At 36.5% G+C, this 23,902-nt stretch overlaps 1 protein-coding gene across 1 annotated transcript in view; it reads left to right on the forward strand.

The window, feature by feature from the left end:
* Positions 1-23,902, forward strand: part of mapk10 (mitogen-activated protein kinase 10) — a 94,734-nt gene that overhangs the window by 9,714 nt on the left and 61,118 nt on the right. The window contains 4 exon segments of the mRNA XM_030148615.1: positions 212-283; positions 3,338-3,507; positions 16,611-16,740; positions 19,160-19,218. Coding sequence (XP_030004475.1) covers positions 212-283; positions 3,338-3,507; positions 16,611-16,740; positions 19,160-19,218 — 431 coding nt within the window.

The following is a 23,902-nucleotide window of genomic DNA, read 5'->3' on the forward strand; positions in this document are numbered from 1 at the left end:
TTAAAACTGAAATGAGCAGAGGCTAAACCATAAATAAATGATTGTTATTTTTATTCTTCTTTTTGCATGAACAGTACATGTGCTCAGAAGTCATCTAGAACCTGTTCTGATGGCCACACCCTCTGTTCTGATGGCCACACCCTCTGTTTGTCTGACTTCAGCTGTATCCTCTCTCTCTCTCTCTCTCTCTCTCTCTGTGTGTGTCTTCCAGGTATTTATGAGCAGACATTTCTTATATAACTGCAGCCAACCAATCCTGGATGTGAAGATAGCCTTTTGTCAGGTGTGTGTTCCTTACAGGTAAAAAAGGTACAGTATTCATTCACTTCCATTTCCCCTTCATTGTTCTGTATGTTGTACTCTTGTTGTTGTTGTTGTGTTTTTTGTGGGTGAAGAGGGTATGAACAAAAAGAAGGGGACTTCTTAAATGTAGTGGGCATGTGGATTGTTTTTCACTGGACTGTAAAGCTGGGCGATCAAACACAAAGCCTTATTATATTTATTATTATATTTATTATTATATTTATTATTATATTTTTGTATCACCGTATATTATTATTTGCATTTCTGGAATTTGTAGGGTTTCTTTTGTTTCCATTGTCATTCTGAACACTTAAAAACATTTCAGGGGTTTGCTGTTTTACTCAGTTTGACTGTGTTTTCATTCTTCTTGCATCTTATGTAGTTTTTTTCTCCTACATCTGTTTCATCCGTTCCATCTTTTATGTTGTTTCTCACTTCTAGTTTTTATTTTTTTGGGGCTTGTTACATATTTTGTGTTTTTTCATCTTTTTTCGGATTGTCTTTTTGTCTTCTTGATTCTTGATATATATTTTATATAGTTTTTATCTGATTGCATCTTTTACAATATTTTGTCTTATTCTTTTGCAAATTAATAACTTCAATAATAAGATAAAACCAGACATTATGGTCTGATTTTTTCCATTTTCCACTCAGGACCAAAAATCAGCCGTAGTTTTCATATGTCTTGTCACATCTTATGCCTTTTTATATCATTTTTCCAACAGTTATGTTTTTTGTAATAATTAAAAACGACAAGTAACCATGTCAGTACCATCACTCAGCACCAAAAATGATCCTTTAACCTTAAAAGAAGGAATGAACTTTCAAATAATTTTCATCTTCTTTCTGTTTGCCCTGTTACATCATATTTCCTGTTGTATCTTATGACATATAATTGTGTTCATTTTTAATTTGTTATGTATTTTTAAAGTCATTTTCAACTTGTTACTTCTTTTTACCAATAATTTAAAATTATTTTATCATTTCTAAACCTAATGGTGTATAAAAACTTGGTTTAGTTTAGTTTAGTTTATTTCAGACACAAACATAATACAAAGCATAGGGAAAAAAATAAAAGTAAAACAAAAATAAAAAATAGAATAATAGAAAAAGGAACAACTGTTGTGCCCTGGAATATGGAAGTGCCTTTGCTCCTCTAGTATACACTTCAGTATAAAACATGAAACAGAAAAATCATTTTCTCATGAAATTTACTGGTATCGACTACTATGATTTTTGATTTGTTTTTTTTTAATCATAATAACATTTTTATCCATATCGCCCAGCCCTTATTGTGACTGTTGTTCTGTCTTTGATGATCAAATTCATGCAAAGCTATAAAATGATTACAAAGACAAGCGTGATGAAACTGCTGTTTAATCCAAACTGGGGTCTGGACCGAAGACGATGCACTGACGTTCAAACTGCGGCTTATTGCTCCATGTCCTTCAGAGTTGTGACTATATACGTGGAAATCTCCTGCAGTTTAATCTCCTGAACTGTAGATTCTATATGCGTGCTCAGCCTGTGTGTGCTGAAGGCCATGACTACAGGCTGATTCCACTGAGTGACAAGATGAAAAGGCTTTGCATGGGACGTCTGCGTTTCACATGTATGTGCAAGTGCTGTGTGTTTCCAGCTTCACATACTAACTCCTGTGGCTGCACAGTAGCAGCTGCAGGCCTTTGTACTGAATCAGTACGATCGCAGGTTTGGACCACTTGCTACTAGAGTTCATTTTAAATGCACGACACACTGATGAATATTTCAGGCTCTGTATGAGGAGTGTTTCACGTGCCCCTCAGTTATATACAGCAGCACAGCTTTGTTTGGATGGGAGCTGTGTTGTAATTACCCAGCCCGTAATTAACCCATATTTGTGTTTTGGCAGCGTTCACAGGATTGCTATGCTTAAGTAATTATAGCCTGATTATTGTGCACATTAATAAAAGAATGCTGTTTTTAGTCGACTTAACAGGAGGAGCACAAATGTCAATACGCAGCCATTAGAGTTTGTGTTTCTCCTTGAAATAAGTTTATTTTACTGTATCTTACTGTGACGTATAGGGCTGTGTACTAGCAAGAATCTGGCAATATGATACAAATCACAATACTGGGATCACGATACAGTATATCATGATATATCATGATACTGTTAAAAAGTTAATTTTTTGTTTCTGTCTTTTTTTAAATGATTATTTCCTTGAATAATTGAATTCCATCATAAATCTGCCCAAATCCTAAACACATTTGTATTTGATCCAACAGGATCTAATGTTCTATCACCAAATGTTCCAACTGTGTTCAAACTGAAATTGTGTTTTCCAGACATTCCAGTTTCAGATCCTGTTCAAATGTTCAGATTCTATTAGTTCACAACTAACATCAGAACAGGATTTGAGTTCAAGCCCAACAAAGGAACCAACATTATTGAATAAAAGAGTGTGAAATAAGAAGAAATAAAATATAAACTATAAAGAAAAACAAAAAACAAAAATGAACCTCCACAATATCTGCATTTGAATAAATACCAAAAAATATCCATACAGTACTTTTTAATATCGATACAGTATTATTTTCTTACAGCTCTAATCACGATATTGTTAACAAAGTGATATTTTTTTGTTTGTTTTTGCTTCTTTTTTTAAAAGATGATTTCCTGGAAAACTAATATTTGCCTGTCTAGTCAATGCAATTATAGATATTTAATGTACAAAATTTTAAATTTTAAGACAACACATTGAGTAAAAAAAACCCAATCTGGACTATTTTTCAGGCCCCTGCAGACCCTGAGGACCTGAGCTTATTTAGCTTGTATGTAAATCTGGCTCTGATTGGGAGCGACAGTTCAGTCCTTCCAAAGTGTTGGTGGGGACATGTCTCTGTGGTTCTTTATAAATGCAGGACCAAACTTTGTACTACAGTTTAATATTTTGGATTTGTCTTTCAGATTGCTTCTTTCCAGGTAAGTTTGCACGTGGATTATCTTCAGCATCACTAATATAGTGTCTCTGTATTGTTTTCCTTCATTCAGGGTTTTGGAAAACAAGTGGATGTGTCATATATTGCCAAGCATTACAACATGAGCAAAAGCAAAGTGGACAACCAGTTCTACAGTGTGGAAGTGGGAGACTCTACCTTCACAGTTTTAAAACGCTACCAGAATTTAAAGCCCATTGGCTCTGGAGCTCAGGGAATTGTCTGGTAAGTCTACAGGGACTCTGTGTTCTGTCCTGGTTTTGCAATGATATCATGTCTACTAATATACTTTTATGTGCTGGTTAATGTGTGACTATCACATCTAGCTGTTGTCTGTTTTCTAAATGCCTTGTTGGTTATTACTCAGACACATTTTTAAAGGGGTATTCCAGCAGTTTCTTATCTTCAAAGACATGCAAAATGTAATTGTAGACAATCATATGTAGACAGATAATGGTGTAATTTGGGTAGTAGGGATGCACCGACGCCGATACCAGTATCGTGTATCGGTCCGATACTGAGCACGTGTACTTCTACTCGAACTCGTAAACGCGCTCCCATACAAACACAACGACACCACTTTACAGCAGCGAGACATTCACAGTTAAGTTCAGCAGGTACGTGACGGAGGAGTAATGTGAGCAGTGTGGAGATTTTTCAAAATAGACTGAAATTTATGTTAAAGACACAGACAGATGATGTCAGTGTTTCCATGGTAACTACAGAACCTCTGAACGTCCAAATGGGTCATATCTGATGACCATGAAAAAATGACACACTGCATTTACAGCCATTATTTACGTGCATTGATAGGATTAGTGGATCAACAGGTATTAAACATGTTACATCAGTAGATGGTTTTGGTTGTCGGTGGCTGTTTGGGTCTTTATGGGTTCAACATACAGGTACGGAAAAAATTCTTAGACCACCCCTTGTTTTCTTCAGCTTCTTGTTCATTTTAATTCCTGGTCCAACTACAGGTGCATTTGTTTGGACAAATATAATGAGAACAACAAAAATGTCTCCTAGTAGTTGAATTTCACAGCTGATATCTATGCATTGAACATGTTTTCTGGATAAAAACCCAAATCCCTTCAGTTCTTCCATCAGTATCTGTGTCATTGTACTGACACAAACAGTGCTTTTATTCATTCCATGTTTTCTTTTCTGTCTGTTTTAGTCACATGACACACACAGGAGTTAGGACTGGATTGCACAAACATTGTTTCTGAGGACTTTGGATGGTCTAATAATTTTTTCTGTGACTGTTGTAGTGATTCTCAGTAGAGGCTAAAAAGTGACGTAAAAAACATGAACCAAAAGACCAAATATATGCATAAAATCTTGACTGATGATCATAAAGACCTTAATTAGGCTGAGACGTGTGCTCATCTTTTCAATCGTTACCATGCCAGTCATAATATACAGGTTCACTCTGCACGTCCTTGTTAATGCTAGCAGGTGCTGAATAGGAATGTGCAGGCTACCGGGTCTGACAGTAAAGGCACTTAAATGAATCCTTAATCCAGATTGCAGAGGGCTCATGTTCATTGTAATTCATTTCACGCCTGCCCTGTCAGAATGCAGAGGAACCACTGCCAAGGCTCCACTTAAAGGAATGCATGGCACAGCCTCTGTGAAACGACTCAACACATGAGTTACGTCTGTGTTGATGCTGGGTCATCATGATATGGGGGGGGGCACATATGACACACATGAGATATTTTTGTCAGCGTGTCTTGTTTTTATTTGGTGATTCTCGCACCTTAAACGTCCTGCCCTGGATTTGCCCTCCCTCCTTTCATTGTCCTTCATTTGGTTCCCATGCCCCGGCCCTTTTCTCCTTCAGCTCCAAAGCAATCCGGTGAATTTACAAAGGAGCTGGGGCCAGCTGCAGCGACTAACAAACGCTGGGATTGTGCCCATTTGAGGGATAGAGTTGAGATGGACAGCAGAAGGACAGCGGAAATCTAATTGAACCTGCTGCGCTGTGTGCCGCTGCTCGGCTCCGCCCACAGCTGTCGTCTAGTGTCATATGGTGATGGCATTACCACATTCAAACCACATAAACCCCCCACCACTGAAATGATATCAGACTGATCATAGAGATCAAACGGGGCACGATGTGAAAATAGTCTCATTTGGTATTTGCGAACACAATGACATCATAGGAGACGGTGAGGCGGGTCCTGTTTGTGCTGGAACGGCTCATGGCTTTTGTCACAATATGATGAAACTGGGGTTACTGTGTATTAACCTCAGCCTAATCCTTTATAGGATGACATAATCACATTTACACAAACATCTGTCTGCTTTTGCACGGAAAGCTGAATTCCTTTTTACGAGCGGCATCGCACTAGTACGCCCATCCTTCCCCTTATGCCGGGGCTGTCAAACTCCTGTTCCACATTCAACTAAATCTGATCTGCAGTGGGCCCAACCAGTCAGATAACAGAATAATACAGAAATGATGTCAACTCCAAACTTTTATCTGTGTTTTAGAGTGAAAAAAGTACATTTACATTACTAGCGGCATTGTACCTGTGGTGCCATACCGCCCTCCTGTGGTGCAACAGCAGCATTGCACCCAAACGCCCGCCCGTGTCCCCTGCTGCCACATCGATGGGACGGACACGGGGGCGGGGCCGAAACGTGCATTATATAGTAGGATGAAACATTTTCCATCTACAAACTATCCTTTCAAAAGATGTGAATAACATGAACAAAGTGAAAAAATCTGTGTAATTTGAACACTATTCTGCCTCAGTTTCTCATTTCCACATGTACATGAGAACGTACAGGTCACAGTGGATCTACAAACACACACAACATTTAAGAACAGACAGAATATTATTACAATTGTACTGACTGCTCTTAAGACATTTCAGGTTGTTCATATTTGTTCAGGTTATTCATATTTTGTGAAATTATACTTTGTTTTAGTGTAAATCCATGAAAACATTTCCATTTACAAACAGAAACATTTTCAGTTGTCATTATTTCTGTTCTTCTGATAGTATGTGACTGGTCCTGCCCACTGCAGACTGAACTGGTCTGACTGTGGAACTGAACTCAAAGGACTGGGCACATCTGAGGGGAATTTTTGCATTTCACAAATTCATCCCAGGGCCGAACTGGACCCTTTGGTGGGCCGGACTGGACCCTTTGGTGGGCCGGGCTGGACCCTTTGGTGGGCCGAACTGGACCCTTTGGTGGGCCGGACTGGACCCTTTGGTGGGCCGAACTGGACCCTTTGGTGGGCCGAACTGGACCCTTTGGTGGGCCGGACTGGACCCTTTGGTGGGCCGAACTGGACCCTTTGGTGGGCCGGACTGGACCCTTTGGTGGGCCGGGCTGGACCCTTTGGTGGGCCGGACTGGACCCTTTGGTGGGCCGGGCTGGACCCTTTGGTGGGCCGGACTGGACCCTTTGGTGGGCCGGACTGGACCCTTTGGTGGGCCGGACTTGACCCTTTGGTGGGCCGGACTGGACCCTTTGGTGGGCCGAACTGGACCCTTTGGTGGGCCGGACTGGACCCTTTGGTGGGCCAGATTTGGCCCCTGGGCCGCATGTTTACCACCTGTGCCTTCTGCAGTGTGCGTAAACTGAGTTCCACTCGGCCTCCCAGACGTCCCGGCCTGTGCACATCTCTGCTCTTCGGACTGGTACTCGCGCTCAGTCAGGATGAGCTTCAGGCGTCTTAGGCGGGATGAGGGCTTTCAGTAGTCGAGCTGGTCGTGACATCATCTTTCGCTCGGCTAGAAAAACCGATGAGTGGCTCCGATCCGGCTCGGATGGATGCTTTTCCGAAGGCTCCGCTGTTTCCACGGTCACTCGTCCTCCCTGGCCGGCTGTGTCCACACAGACAGGACGAACCGTGGTGCGTCCCACCCTCAAACCCACACAGCATCATCCTGACCGTGGCTGCAGTAAAAGCTGCACACAGAAGGAAGGCACTGTGTACGGGAGCGTCCTCACAAAGGCACTGAAGTCAGAGCGGTGGCTGCTGATTGGATACGTCCACGGTATGGGATCTTATTTATGGCTGATGTCGTCAGACCAGTTACAACAGCACTTTTCTGCAAAACACACACGTGTAATGACACTGTTTTTAAACCATTAATACTTTTCACATCAGTGCTGTTGTGTTCTTTCATCTGTAGCAGACATTCTGTTCAGATTTATATTTGATAGGTCTGCTGTATAATTATCAGAATCCTTTATTCATCTCAAAGGGAAATTATTGAGTGTTACAGTCGCTCCATTCTAGTTGAATAAAAAGTAGCAGGGAAAAAATGATCAGTACAAGAGAAAAAGAAAAATATGTACGTATATAAAGCTCTAAATACACAAACATATATAGCTCTGAATATTTATTTAGATATATACTAAATATACATATTACAACACTATATTCAGACACAAAATTAGAACAGCAATTTGTACAATTTATACTAGACAATATATTATCAATATGACAAAGAAATATACACAATTAGTGTGCATAAATATAGTTGTGTGTAATTATAATTCTGAGGTTATGAGGTGAAGTTAAACAGTGTGATGGCCACAGGTAGGCGGGACTTCCTGTGTCGTTCAGTGGTGCGTTTAGGTGTAATCAGCCTCAAATGCACCAGTGAAGGCCACAGGTCCAGTTTTTATTAGAAGGATCTAACAGCAGAAACTGGAGGCTCCTTTTACAATTATTTACCATAAAAGTATCAGCACAGAATAAGGGACTCACTGTGCGCTTTGTGTTGTCAGAGTGAACAGTTTTCATGTCCAGTGGGAGCACGTTGTCTTTCACACAGTCTGCCATGTTGTTCCACCGTGTTTCTACGGTAACCAACAACAGATCCCTCCTCTGCTGTTGTCTGGTGGATAACACTTCAGTGTTGTCACATACATCCCATAATTTGGATGAAGATCGAGTTTGATTCTGTCAAAAGAAAAAAAAAAAGCAAAATGCAACCTGTCTGCCTCTTCTTTGTGAATATGTTTGTCAAGTCATAGATATAGATGTAGATATAGATGTAGATGTAGATATAGATGTAGATATAGATGTAGATGTAGATATAGATATAGATATAGATGTAGATGTAGATATAGATGTAGATATAGATGTAGATATAGATGTAGATATAGATGTAGATATAGATATAGATGTAGATATAGATATAGATGTAGATATAGATGTAGATATAGATGTAGATATAGATATAGATATAGATATAGATGTAGATGTAGATATAGATGTAGATATAGATATAGATGTAGATATAGATGTAGATGTAGATATAGATATAGATATAGATGTAGATGTAGATATAGATGTAGATATAGATGTAGATGTAGATATAGATATAGATGTAGATATAGATATAGATATAGATGTAGATGTAGATATAGATATAGATATAGATGTAGATGTAGATATAGATGTAGATATAGATGTAGATGTAGATATAGATATAGATGTAGATATAGATATAGATATAGATGTAGATGTAGATATAGATATAGATATAGATGTAGATGTAGATATAGATATAGATGTAGATGTAGATGTAGATGTAGATATAGATATAGATATAGATGTAGATATAGATATAGATGTAGATATAGATATAGATGTAGATATAGATATAGATGTAGATGTAGATATAGATGTAGATATAGATATAGATATAGATGTAGATATAGATATAGATGTAGATATAGATGTAGATATAGATGTAGATATAGATGTAGATGTAGTTATAGATGTAGATATAGATGTAGATATAGATATAGATGTAGATGTAGATGTAGATATAGATGTAGATATAGATGTAGATATAGATGTAGATATAGATGTAGATGTAGATGTAGATATAGATGTAGATATAGATGTAGATGTAGATGTAGATATAGATGTAGATGTAGATATAGATGTAGATATAGATATAGATGTAGATGTAGATATAGATGTAGATGTAGATATAGATGTAGATATAGATGTAGATGTAGATATAGATGTAGATATAGATGTAGATGTAGATATAGATGTAGATACAGATGTAGATATAGATATAGATGTAGATATAGATGTAGATATAGATGTAGATGTAGATATAGATGTAGATATAGATGTAGATATAGATGTAGATGTAGATATAGATATAGATGTAGATATAGATGTAGATGTAGATATAGATGTAGATATAGATGTAGATGTAGATATAGATGTAGATATAGATGTAGATGTAGATATAGATGTAGATATAGATGTAGATGTAGATATAGATGTAGATATAGATGTAGATGTAGATATAGATGTAGATATAGATATAGATGTAGATATAGATGTAGATGTAGATGTAGATATAGATGTAGATATAGATGTAGATATAGATGTAGATATAGATATAGATGTAGATATAGATGTAGATATAGATGTAGATGTAGATATAGATGTAGATATAGATGTAGATATAGATATAGATGTAGATGTAGATGTAGATATAGATATAGATGTAGATACAGATATAGATGTAGATATAGATATAGATGTAGATATAGATGTAGATATAGATGTAGATGTAGATATAGATATAGATGTAGATATAGATGTAGATGTAGATATAGATGTAGATATAGATATAGATGTAGATATAGATGTAGATATAGATATAGATGTAGATATAGATGTAGATATAGATATAGATGTAGATATAGATGTAGATGTAGATATAGATATAGATGTAGATATAGATGTAGATGTAGATGTAGATATAGATGTAGATATAGATATAGATGTAGATATAGATATAGATGTAGATATAGATATAGATATAGATATAGATGTAGATGTAGACATAGATATAGATGTAGATATAGATGTAGATGTAGATATAGATGTAGATATAGATATAGATGTAGATATAGATGTAGATATAGATATAGATATAGATGTAGATATAGATGTAGATATAGATGTAGATATAGATATAGATGTAGATATAGATATAGATGTAGATATAGATGTAGATATAGATATAGATGTAGATATAGATGTAGATGTAGATATAGATGTAGATGTAGATATAGATGTAGATATAGATGTAGATATAGATGTAGATGTAGATATAGATATAGATGTAGATATAGATGTAGATGTAGATATAGATGTAGATATAGATGTAGATATAGATATAGATGTAGATATAGATGTAGATGTAGATATAGATATAGATGTAGATGTAGATATAGATGTAGATATAGATATAGATGTAGATATAGATGTAGATGTAGATATAGATATAGATGTAGATATAGATGTAGATAAAGATGTAGATGTAGATATAGATGTAGATATAGATATAGATATAGATGTAGATATAGATGTAGATATAGATATAGATGTAGATATAGATGTAGATATAGATGTAGATATAGATGTGGATATAGATGTAGATATAGATGTAGATATAGATATAGATGTAGATATAGATATAGATGTAGATATAGATGTAGATATAGATGTAGATATAGATGTAGATGTGGATATAGATGTAGATATAGATGTAGATATAGATGTAGATATAGATATAGATGTAGATATAGATGTAGATATAGATGTAGATATAGATGTAGATGTAGATATAGACGTAGATGTAGATATAGACGTAGATATAGACGTAGATATAGACGTAGATATAGACGTAGATGTAGATATAGATGTAGATGTAGATGTAGACGTAGATATAGACGTAGATATAGACATAGATGTAGACATAGATGTAGATATAGATATAGATGTAGATATAGATGTAGATATAGATGTAGATATAGATGTAGATATAGATGTAGATGTAGATGTAGATGTAGATATAGATATAGATGTAGATATAGATGTAGATATAGATGTAGATATAGATGTAGATGTAGATATAGATATAGATGTAGATGTAGAGAATAGACTTTAAAACAGCTCTGCTGGTCTATCAGTCTGTCCATGGTCTACCACCACAGTTCACCTGTCACATGTTGGTCTCATATGAACCATCTCGGACCCTGAGAACCTCATGTTATGTTCCCCTCAGACACACTGGCTGCAGGAGACTGTTGTCTGTCTGTCTGTCTGTCTGTCTGTCTGTCCAAACACTCTGCCATGCACTGAGAAGTCTGTGCGCGGGGGGGGGGGGGGGGGCAGTATGGACCTGGTAAGTCTGCCACTGGGGGCAGTAGTGGACCTGGTAAGTCCTGTCCCTGGGGGGGTGGGGGGGGGGGGGGGGAAGTAGTGAGGGTAAGTCTGGGGGGGGGAGGGGGGGGGGGGGCAGTAGGGACATTGTAAGTCTGTCCACTGGGGGGGGGGCAGTAGGTGGACCTGGTAAGTCTGGTCCACTGGGGGGGGGGGGGGGGGGGGCAGTAGTGGACCTGGTAAGTCTGTCCACGGGGGGGGGCAGTAGTGGACCTGGTAAGTCTGTCCACTGGGGGGGGGGCAAGAGTAAGTGGACCTGGTAAGTCAGTCCACTGGGGGGGGGCAGTAGTGGACCTGGTAAGTCTGTCCACTGGGGGGGGCAGTAGTGGACCCTGGTCAAGTCTGTCCCACTGGGGGGGGGCAGTAGTGGACCTGGTAAGTCTGTCCACTGGGGGGGGGCAGTAGTGGACCTGGTAAGTCAGTCCACTGGGGGGGGCAGTAGTGGACCTGGTAAGTCAGTCTGAGGGTTTTCAAATGTGAGTGCGTTCTGTTTTCCTTCAGTTTTGCTGTTGGTAGAAAATGAAACCTCCGTCTGCACAAAGAGGCCAAATCCCAGAGTTTTCCCAGAAGCTGTGGGTGTGTTGAACCACACAGAGCTCTGAATGCTGGCATGATATTTAAAATGGATGGAGCCACTTTGTGGAAGGAGAGTCACCCGGCTGTCATCAATCAGATTCAGTCAGATTTTATTTCGATAGCGTCCCATCAGAACAGAAGTCCTCTAAGAGCTGTTCCCATGTAGAGCTGGTCTGAACGCAGACTCACCTCCATCTGCACACACACACTCACCTCCATCTGCACACACACACACACACACATTACACATTACACAACAGATCAACCTTATTTTAAACCAGTGCTACTTTTGTGTCAGTTCCAAGATGAACATTTTTCACTCTAATTAACTTTACTTAAGTGATTTATCACCATTTATTAAGATAAGATAAGATACTTTATTGTCATTATATAGAATGAATGAATGAAATGTTGGTGCACTATCAGGATACGGACTCATAAATAGTAATAGTAATAAATAGTAATAATAACTATAAATTATAAAATATGGAATAAAAACAAAATATGCATCAGTCACATATCAGCATCCGTACATTCCTTCCCTCACACATCCACCTCCTCCTTTATCCCATAGCAGTACGTCACACACATACTATACTATACACATATTATAATATTTTCCTCTGTGTTTTGCATTTGGTACTGCAAATAATGTATTCTCCTATATTTAATTCCCTATTTTTAATTTAGAATTCATGAAAACTCAGAGTTAATTCAAAGGTTACCAAACTTCTTCAGTGGACTCTGTCCTGAACTGAACCTAAGCCCAGAGTGTCCATCCACTGGCACTGATCCAACTGCATGGCTTTGACTGGACAATCTATTTAACCTGTCTTAAGTGACACATCACCATTTATTATATTAGTCTGTATTTTGCTTTTTTTCCCAGTGAAACTCGGGTATTTTCTTATATTTATTGAATTTAATTAATTAATTTATTAGGGCCGGTGCATATTAATGAACATCTCCAACAGTTGCAGCTGTAGATCTGTCAGATTGTAGCAGCAGCGCTCATGTCCATCTGTAGTCCCTAGGCAGGTGACAGCAAAGACATTTACTGATCTGACATTTACTCATCACATGCTTTTATCATCATGCTGATATTACTTTTGATGGTTATTATATCAAAAACAGAGAAAGATTAAGAAAAAGTGACTTTTTCTACAAAATCCATCATGAACTGAACATAACCCCAGTGTGTCCATCCACTGGAACTGATCCAACTCCACGGGTTTGACTGGAGAATCAATGTTGGAGAAGATGACGGTGTTTCCATGGTAACTACAGAGCCTCTGAATGTCCAAATATGGTCATATCTGATGACCATGAAAAGATGAAGAACTGTATTTGACACCAATTATTGACATGTATTGATAGGATTAGTGGATCAGCAGGTATTAAACAGTTTAGGTCAGTAGATGGTGGAGTTTTGGGTCTTTAAGGGTTAATGAGACTTGAACTTCAGCTGTTACCGTTCATATGTTTGTAAGGAGAAGCAGCTGCACACAAAAGCCTGTGCATGCTTATACACTTCAGTTTATTAATGTCATGTTTTAATGTAATGTCTGTTACTGACAAGGTCACGCCACGATTAGGGCTGTTAGAAAATATTGGTTCTGCAATATATCGTGATATTTCATTTCACAGCACTGTATCAATATTAAAAAGTACTGTATGGATATTTTTAGGTATTTATTCAAATGCAGATATTGTGGAGGTTCTTTTTTTTTTCTTTTTTGTTTCTATTTTATTCATTCTTATTTCACACTCTTTTATTCAATAATGTTGGTTCCTTTGTTGGGCTTGAACTCAAATCCTGTTCTGATGTTAGTTGTGAACTAATAGAATCTGAACATTTGAACAGGATCTGAAACTGGAATGTCTGGAAAACACAATTTCAGTTTGAACACAGTTGGAACATTTGGTGATAGAACATTAGATCCTGTTGGATCAAATACAAATGTGTTTAGGATTTGGGCAGATTTATGATGGAATTCAATTCTGCAAGGAAATAATGATTTAAAAAAAAAAGAAACAAAAAATTGCCTTTTTAACAGTATCATGATATATCATGATATATTGTATCGTGATCCTAGTATTGTGATTTGTATCATACCACCAGATTCTTGCTCATACACAGCCCTAGCCATGATGTGTTTAAAAACAGTCATCTGCTTCCATGAGCCTTTGTCAGCATATACATGAAAAATAAAATCCTCCTGTTACTTGTCTGACCAATAACACTCACCATGTTAGGACTGATGGTACGAGAACTGGACCCAGATGCAAGACCCTCAGACAGATATACGATTAAAGGGGATTTAGTGAATACAGTCAGAGTTAATAGTTCACACAGGAAAGTAATGGATATTTCTTCAGTGGGACTGTGTTGGGGAATCGTCTCGGCTTCTGATTCCAGGTGAACCACTTCACAGCCCAGGTCGGGAGCACACGAGGGGAACCCGACTAGGAAGAAACACAGAAGAGTCAGGGGACAGACCAGGTCATACACGGGCAGACAATCAGACAGGCAAACGTACATGGGGATAGGCAGGCTCACGTACCCATAGTCCAGGCAGGGGTCAGAACCAGGATAAGGCACCGAGGCGGATGAACAGACAGGGGTCAGGCGAATACTCAGGTGTGATGGACGAACCGGGTCGAAGACAGACGAGGAACAGGCAGAGGCGGTGGTCGAAGGGCAAAACGGGTCACAACAGACAGGCAAACAGGCAGATCCAAAAAACACTGGTAAGTTAACACACCAAAAGGAGGAAAACGAACTGGCAACAAACAGGAGGAAACACAGGGTTTAAATACACAAGAGGGCGGGAAGACAATTGGACACAGGTGGAGACAATCAGGGAGGAGTCAGGTAATCAGAGCAGGTGGACACAATCAGGGAAGGGAAGTAAAAACACCAGACATGACACATGAGGGAAACTTAACAAAATAAAACAGGAAGTGACACACAAGACAGACAAAACAAGTAAAAGTCCGGGGACTGATATGACACACCATTCAGGCTGTGTATTGGTGACAATCTGGTGATATGATACAAATCACAATACTAGGGTCATGGTATGATATATCATGATACTGTTAAAAAGGCAATTTTTTGTTTGTTTCTTTTTTTTTTTTTTTAAAGATTATTTCATTGGAAGAATTGAATTCCAGCAGAAATCTGCCCAAATACTAAACATGTTTTTATTTGATCCCAACAGGATCTAATGTTCTATCAGCAAATGTTTCTAATTCTTCTAGTTTCCAAAGGAACTCCTGTCTGCCTCTCAGACAGAAAAAAGTGTTTTTAGGAGGATTCAAAGAACCATTATTTAATAAAACAGTGTAAAATAATATTAAATTAGATAGAAATAATAAAGAAAAACAAAAAACAAAAATGAACCTCCACAATATCTGCATTTGAATAAATACCTAAAAATATGCATACAGTACTGTTTAATATGCATACAGTACTGTTTAATATGCATACAGTACTGTTTAATATGCATACAGTACTGTTTAATATGGATACAGTACTGTTTAATATGGATACAGTACTGTTTAATATGGATACAGTACTGTTTAATATGCATACAGTACTGTTTAATATGCATACAGTACTGTTTAATATGGATACAGTACTGTTTAATATGGATACAGTACTGTTTAATATGCATACAGTACTGTTTAATATGCATACAGTACTGTTTAATATGGATACAGTACTGTTTAATATGCATACAGTACTGTTTAATATGGATACAGTACTGTTTAATATGGACACAGTACTGTTTAATATGGATACAGTACTGTTTAATATGCATACAGTACTGTTTAATATGGACACAGTACTGTTTAATATGGATACAGTACTGTTTAATATGCATACAGTACTGTTTAATATGGATACAGTACTGTTTAATATGCATACAGTACTGTTTAATATGGATACAGTACTGTTTAATATGGATACAGTACTGTTTAATATGGACACAGTACTGTTTAATATGGATACAGTACTGTTTAATATGGATACAGTACTGTTTAATATGGATACAGTACTGTTTAATATGCATACAGTACTGTTTAATATGGATACAGTACTGTTTAATATGGACACAGTACTGTTTAATATGGATACAGTACTGTTTAATATGGACACAGTACTGTTTAATATGGATACAGTACTGTTTAATATGCATACAGTACTGTTTAATATGCATACAGTACTGTTTAATATGGACACAGTACTGTTTAATATGGATACAGTACTGTTTAATATGGATACAGTACTGTTTAATATGGACACAGTACTGTTTAATATGGATACAGTACTGTTTAATATGCATACAGTACTGTTTAATATGGATACAGTACTGTGAAATGAAATATCACGATATATTGCAGGGCTGGTATTTTGTCCCAGCCCTACTCACCGTGTATTCTGACGTGTCATCCTGTGCACTCATGGCTGTGGTGTGTCCTTCTCTGGTGTGTCCCTGTGCAGTGCGGGCTATGACGCTGTCCTGGACAGAAACGTAGCCATTAAGAAGCTGAGCAGACCCTTCCAGAACCAGACGCACGCCAAGAGGGCGTACCGGGAGCTGGTGCTCATGAAATGTGTCAATCACAAAAATGTGAGTGGTTCAGATGAGTGTGTGTGTGTGTGAGTGTGTGTGTGTGTGACTGTGTGTGTGTGTGTGTCTGTGTGTGTGTGTGACTGTGTGTGTGTGTGTGTCTGTGTGTGTGTGTGACTGTGTGTGTGTGTGTGTCTGTGTGTGTGTGTGTGCGTGTGTGTGTGTGTGTGTGTGTGTGTGACTGTGTGTGTGTGTGTGTGCGTGTGTGTGTGTGTGACTGTGTGTGTCTGTGTGTGTGTGTGACTGTGTGTGACTGTGTGTGTGTGTGTGTGTCTGTGTGTGTGTGACTGTGTGTGTGTGTGACTGTGTGTGTGTGTGTGTGTGTGTGTGACTGTGTGTGTGTGTGACTGTGTGTGTGTGTGTGACTGTGTGTGTGTGTGACTGTGTGTGTGTGTGTGTGTGTCTGTGTGTGTGTGTGTCTGTGTGACTGTGTGTGTGTGTGTGTGTGTGACTGTGTGTGTGTGTGTGAGTGTGTGTGTGTGTGTGTGTCTGATATGTATCCATTGTCCAGATGTAGCACAGGTTTTGTGCTGTTGCAGCTAGTGTCCATATTTGGTTCCTGCTAACCCCTGTCCTGTTGGCTCCATGCTGCAGTCGGAGCCTCCAACAGGAGCAGTCAGACCTGAGTGGAGCTGCACTGCTGCTCTGCTGTCTCCTTCCCCTCTCTCTTTTCTCCTCTCTCTCTTTTCTCCTCTCTCTCTTTTCTCCTCTCTCTCTTTTCTCCTCTCTCTTTTCTCCTCTCTCTCTTTTCTCCTCTCTCTTTTCTCCTCTCTCTCTTTTCTCCTCTCTCTCTTTTCTCCCCTCTCTCTTTTCTCCTCTCTCTCTTTTCTCCTCTCTCTTTTCTCCTCTCTCTTTTCTCCCCTCTCTCTTTTCTCCTCTCTCTTTTCTCCTCTCTCTCTTTTCTCCTCTCTCTCTTTTCTCCTCTCTCTTTCTCCTCTCTCTTTTCTCCTCTCTCTCTTTTCTCCTCTCTCTTTTCTTCTCTCTCTTTTCTCCTCTCTCTTTTCTCCTCTCTCTCTTTTCTCCTCTCTCTATTCTCCTCTCTCTCTTTTCTCCTCTCTCTCTTTTCTTCTCTCTCTTTTCTCCTCTCTCTTTTCTCCTCTCTCTCTTTTCTCCTCTCTCTATTCTCCTCTCTCTCTTTTCTCCCCTCTCTCTTTTCTCCTCTCTCTCTTTTCTCCTCTCTCTTTTCTCCTCTCTCTCTTTTCTCCTCTCTCTTTTCTCCTCTCTCTCTTTTCTCCTCTCTCTCTTTCTCCCCTCTCTCTTTTCTCCTCTCTCTCTTTTCTCCTCTCTCTTTTCTCCTCTCTCTTTTCTCCTCTCTCTCTTTTCTCCTCTCTCTTTTCTCCTCTCTCTTTTCTCCCCTCTCTCTTTCTCCTCTCTCTTTCTCCTCTCTCTTTTCTCCTCTCTCTCTTTTCTCCTCTCTCTCTTTTCTCCTCTCTCTTTTCTCCTCTCTCTTTTCTCCCCTCTCTCTTTTCTCCTCTCTCTCTTTTCTCCCCTCTCTCTTTTCTCCTCTCTCTTTTCTCCTCTCTCTCTTTTCTCCCCTCTCTCTTTTCTCCTCTCTCTTTTCTCCTCTCTCTTTTCTCCCCTCTCTCTTTTCTCCTCTCTCTTTTCTCCTCTCTCTCTTTTCTCCTCTCTCTTTTCTCCTCTCTCTTTTCTCCCCTCTCTCTTTTCTCCTCTCTCTCTTTTCTCCTCTCTCTTTTCTCCCTCTCTCTTTTCTCCTCTCTCTCTTTTCTCCTCTCCATTTTGTTCCAAATCACTTCTTTGTTTCATTCCTTCACTGTCGGCTCAGCTGTGTCCTTCAACAGGCTCATGTCTGGGGCTGGAAGACCCGCTGGGTTCTGCCACATATCACCATATTTCATTTCACAGTACTGTGTCCATATTAAACAGTACTGTATGGATATTTGTAGGTATTTTTTCAAATGCAGATATTGTGGAGGTTTATTTTTGTTTTTGATTTTCTTTTTTGTTTCTATTTTATTTCTTCTTATTTCACACTCTTTTATTCAGTAATGTTAGTTCCTTTGTTGGATTGAACTCAAATCCTGTTCTGATGTTAGTTGTGAACTAATAGAATCTGAACATTTGAACAGGATCTGAAACTGGAATGTCTGGAAAACACAATTTCAGTTTGAACACAGTTGGAACATTTGGTGATAGAACATTAGATCCTGTTGGGATCAAATACAAATGTGTTTAGGATTTGGGCAGATTTCTGATGGAATTCAATTCTTTGAGGAAATAATGATTTTTAACAGTGTGGTGATATATGGTATGGTGACCCTAGTATTGTGATTTGTATGGTATCACCAGGCTGTTGCTGGTCCACAGCCCCACTCATGACAAAGCCTCACAGTCTGTGGCTTTAACTTCATGTGTATATTTCATGGGTCTCCTGACTCCTCCTCCTGCTTTTCTCTTTCAGATTATCAGTTTATTAAATGTCTTCACACCACAGAAATCATTAGAGGAATTCCAGGATGTGTGAGTATCACAAACCCCTTGTTTGAATAATTCCATGTAAATAAAAAATACTCCTTTATTCCATGAAAAAGGAGAGTGATTCTATGATAAAGGATTATCATGGCTTCACACCAAGGTTTTAATAGTTTTAGATTTTTCATTCTAGTTTAGTTTAATTTAGTTGTGACTTTTTTTTCTCTAATTCAGTTCGTTTTAATTCAATTTTAGAGCAGGTTTGATAGTTTTTATTAGTTTTCATTTTTTTCTAAATGCTTAGTTGTAGTTTATTTGTAGTTTAGTTGTAGTTTAGTTTTAGTTTAGTTGTAGTTTAGTTGTAGTTTATTTGTAGTTTATTTGTAGTTTAGTTTTAGTTTAGTTGTAGTTTATTTGTAGTTTAGTTTTAGTTTAGTTTTAGTTTAGTTGTAGTTTATTTGTAGTTTAGTTGTAGTTTATTTGTAGTTTAGTTGTAGTTTAGTTTTAGTTTAGTTGTAGTTTAGTTGTAGTTTATTTGTAGTTTAGTTTTAGTTTAGTTGTAGTTTATTTGTAGTTTAGTTTTAGTTTAGTTTTAGTTTAGTTGTAGTTTATTTGTAGTTTATTTGTAGTTTAGTTGTAGTTTATTTGTAGTTTATTTGTAGTTTAGTTGTAGTTTAGTTTTAGTTTATTTGTAGTTTATTTGTAGTTTAGTTGTAGTTTATTTGTAGTTTAGTTGTAGTTTAGTTTTAGTTTATTTGTAGTTTAGTTGTAGTTTAGTTTAGTTGTAGTTTAGTTGTAGTTTATTTGTAGTTTAGTTTAGTTGTAGTTCAGTTGTAGTTCAGTTGTATTTCAGTTGTAGTTTAGTTGTAGTTCAGTTGTAGTTCAGTTGTAGTTTAGTTTTAGTTTAGTTTTAGTTCAGTTGTAGTTCAGTTGTAGTTCAGTTGTAGTTCAGTTTTAGTTCAGTTGTATTTACGTTGTAGTTTAGTTTTAGTTTAGTTGTAATTTAGTTGTAGTTTAGTTGTAGTTTAGTTTTAGTTCAGTTGTAGTTTAGTTGTAGTTCAGTTGTAGTTCAGTTGTAGTTTAGTTGTAGTTCAGTTGTAGTTCAGTTGTAGTTCAGTTGTAGTTCAGTGGTCTCTTTTCTCTTCTTCTCTGTGCTCCTATTCAAATCAATCCCAGACAGGACTCTGCTGCTTTAGTCTCCATGTTTCCAGGTAGAGTGGGGACCAGAAGACGACTGGAAACCACAAGTGAACACAAGTGACGGAGCAAAAAGTGTCGTATGGAGACAGCACAGAAAACTGAGAGAGACAAAGAAATCCATTGAACATCAATCTGACATTGACAAAGACCAAAACCAAGGGAATTTGATCCAGAATTTTTATCTGTTTTAGTTAGTTTAGTAAACACACAACAGTTTCAGTTAGTTATACTTTTTTTCTTTTAATTATAGTTTTTATTTATTTCAGTTAACAAAAACATTTCAATTGTAGTTTTCGCCATTTCGTTAGTTTCCGTTAACGATAATAACCGGGCTTCACACCAGCAGCTGTGAGAGCGTCACCGCTGGAGTGTAGTGGGTGAAAGTGGGTGTAATCTGAGTCTGCTGGAAGGATCTGGTTCTCACACTGAATGATGAATGAGAGTGTGTTCACTTTTAGAACAGCCTCCAGGTAAGCAGGATGATGATGGGACTCAGTTTGGTCTTTTCTCCAAAGACGGAGTCTTTAGAGCAGTGATTCTCAACTGGTGGGTCGTGACCCAAAAGTGGGCTGTGAACCCGTTTTCATTGGGACGTGGGCCTTTGTCTGGACAAAAAATAATGTGGAGAAACCAATCCTGTGCTTTATTTTTTATGGAGCTGAGCACCGCCCATTCATACTCCCCAACAGTAGGTGGCAGTAATGCGCTTTAATGCTAATTAAGTAAGTAAATTTGATTTATTGAGCACTTTTCACAGACAGGTAGTCATAAAGCACTTTACAGTGCAAGACAATTAAAATACAGTTAAAATACAATATAAGATGCAGTTAAAATACAATTAAAATACAATATAATACAATTAAAATACAGTTAAAATACAATATAAGATACAATTAAAATACAGTTAAAATACAATATAAGATGCAGTTAAAATACAGATAAAATACAATATAAGATACAATTAAAATACAGTTAAAATACAATATAAGATGCAATTAAAATACAGTTAAAATACAATATAAGATGCAGTTAAAATACAGTTAAAATACAGTATAAGATACAATTAAAATACAGTTAAAATACAATATAAGATGCAATTAAAATACAGTTAAAATACAATATAAGATACAATTAAAATACAGTTAAAATACAATATAAGATGCAATTAAAATACAGTTAAAATACAATATAAGATGCAGTTAAAATACAGTTAAAATACAATATAAGATGCAATTAAAATACAGTTAAAATACAATATAAGATGCAATTAAAATACAGTTAAAATACAATATAAGATACAATTAAAATACAGTTAAAATACAATATAAGATACAATTAAAATACAGTTAAAATACAATATAAGATGCAGTTAAAATACAGTTAAAATACAATATAAGATGCAATTAAAATACAGTTAAAATACAATATAAGATGCAGTTAAAATACAGTTAAAATACAATATAAGATGCAGTTAAAATACAGTTAAAATACAATATAAGATGCAATTAAAATACAGTTAAAATACAATATAAGATGCAATTAAAATACAGTTAAAATACAATATAAGATGCAGTTAAAATACAGTTAAAATACAATATAAGATGCAATTAAAATACAGTTAAAATACAATATAAGATACCATTAAAATACAGTTAAAATACAATATAAGATGCAGTTAAAATACAGTTAAAATACAATATAAGATGCAGTTAAAATACAGTTAAAATACAATATAAGATGCAATTAAAATACAGTTAAAATACAATATAAGATGCAGTTAAAATACAGTTAAAATACAATATAAGATGCAGTTAAAATACAGTTAAAATACAATATAAGATGCAGTTAAAATACAGTTAAAATACAATATAAGATACAATTAAAATACAGTTAAATACAATATAAGATACAATTAAAATACAGTTAAAATACAATATAAGATACAATTAAAATACAGTTAAAATACAATATAAGATGCAGTTAAAATACAGTTAAAATACAATATAAGATACAATTAAAATACAGTTAAAACACAATATAAGATGCAATTAAAATACAGTTAAAATACAATATAAGATACAATTAAAATACAGTTAAAATACAATATAAGATGCAATTAAAATACAGTTAAAATACAATATAAGATACAATTAAAATACAGTTAAAATACAATATAAGATGCAATTAAAATACAGTTAAAATACAATATAAGATGCAATTAAATACAGTTAAAATACAATATAAGATGCAATTAAAATACAGTTAAAATACAATATAAGATGCAATTAAAATACAGTTAAAATACAATATAAGATGCAATTAAAATACAGTTAAAATACAATATAAGATACAATTAAAATACAGTTAAAATACAATATAAGATGCAATTAAAATACAGTTAAAATACAATATAAGATACAATTAAAATACAGTTAAAATACAATATAAGATGCGGTTAAAATACAGTTAAAATACAATATAAGATACAATTAAAATACAGTTAAATACAATATAAGATGCGGTTAAAATACAGTTAAAATACAATATAAGATACAATTAAAATACAGTTCAAATACAGTTCAAAGAGTCAGCAAAGTAGCAGACGAACAGCGGCGAACTCAGACGCCATTTTGGCTGCTCTACAGCTGGGATTAACAGCAGACGTTTAACAGCAGAAAAGAACACCCACAAGTTTGTGTTCAAATCACAGGAAAACTCAGGCATGACAACGACTACAGCGGATGAGGTTTTACCGACAGTGAGGACCAACACCTGAGTGAGTTTAATGTTTGACCTAGTCTGTGTTCAGACAGCAGCTCATGGAGAAGCCAAGAACGTAATAACAACTGATAACGTAATAACGGCCGATAACGTAATAATAACCGATAATGTAATAACAACTGATAACATAATAACGGCTGATAACGTAATAATAAACGATAACATAGTAACAGCCAATAACGTAATAACAACCGATAACGTAATAACGGCCGATAACGTAATAACAACCGATAACATAATAACGGCCGATAACGTAATAACAACCGATAACATAATAACGGCCGATAACGTAATAACAACCGATAACATAATAACGGCCGATAACGTAATAACAACCGATAACGTAATAACGGCCGATAACATAATAACAACCGATAACATAATAAGAGCCGATAACGTAATAACAACCGATAACGTAATAACGGCCGATAACGTAATAACAACCGATAACATAATAACGGCCGATAACGTAATAACAACCGATAACGTAATAACGGCCGATAACGTAATAACGGCCGATAACATAATAACAACCGATAACGTAATAACAACCGATAACGTAATAACGGCCGATAACGTAATAACAACCGATAACATAATAACGGCCGATAACGTAATAACAACCGATAACATAATAACGGCCGATAACGTAATAACAACCGATAACATAATAACGGCCGATAACGTAATAACAACCGATAACGTAATAACGGCCGATAACGTAATAACGGCCGATAACATAATAACAACC

This window comes from Sphaeramia orbicularis, chromosome 12 (assembly GCF_902148855.1).
Source record: "Sphaeramia orbicularis chromosome 12, fSphaOr1.1, whole genome shotgun sequence".
Lineage (NCBI taxonomy): Eukaryota > Metazoa > Chordata > Actinopteri > Kurtiformes > Apogonidae > Sphaeramia > Sphaeramia orbicularis.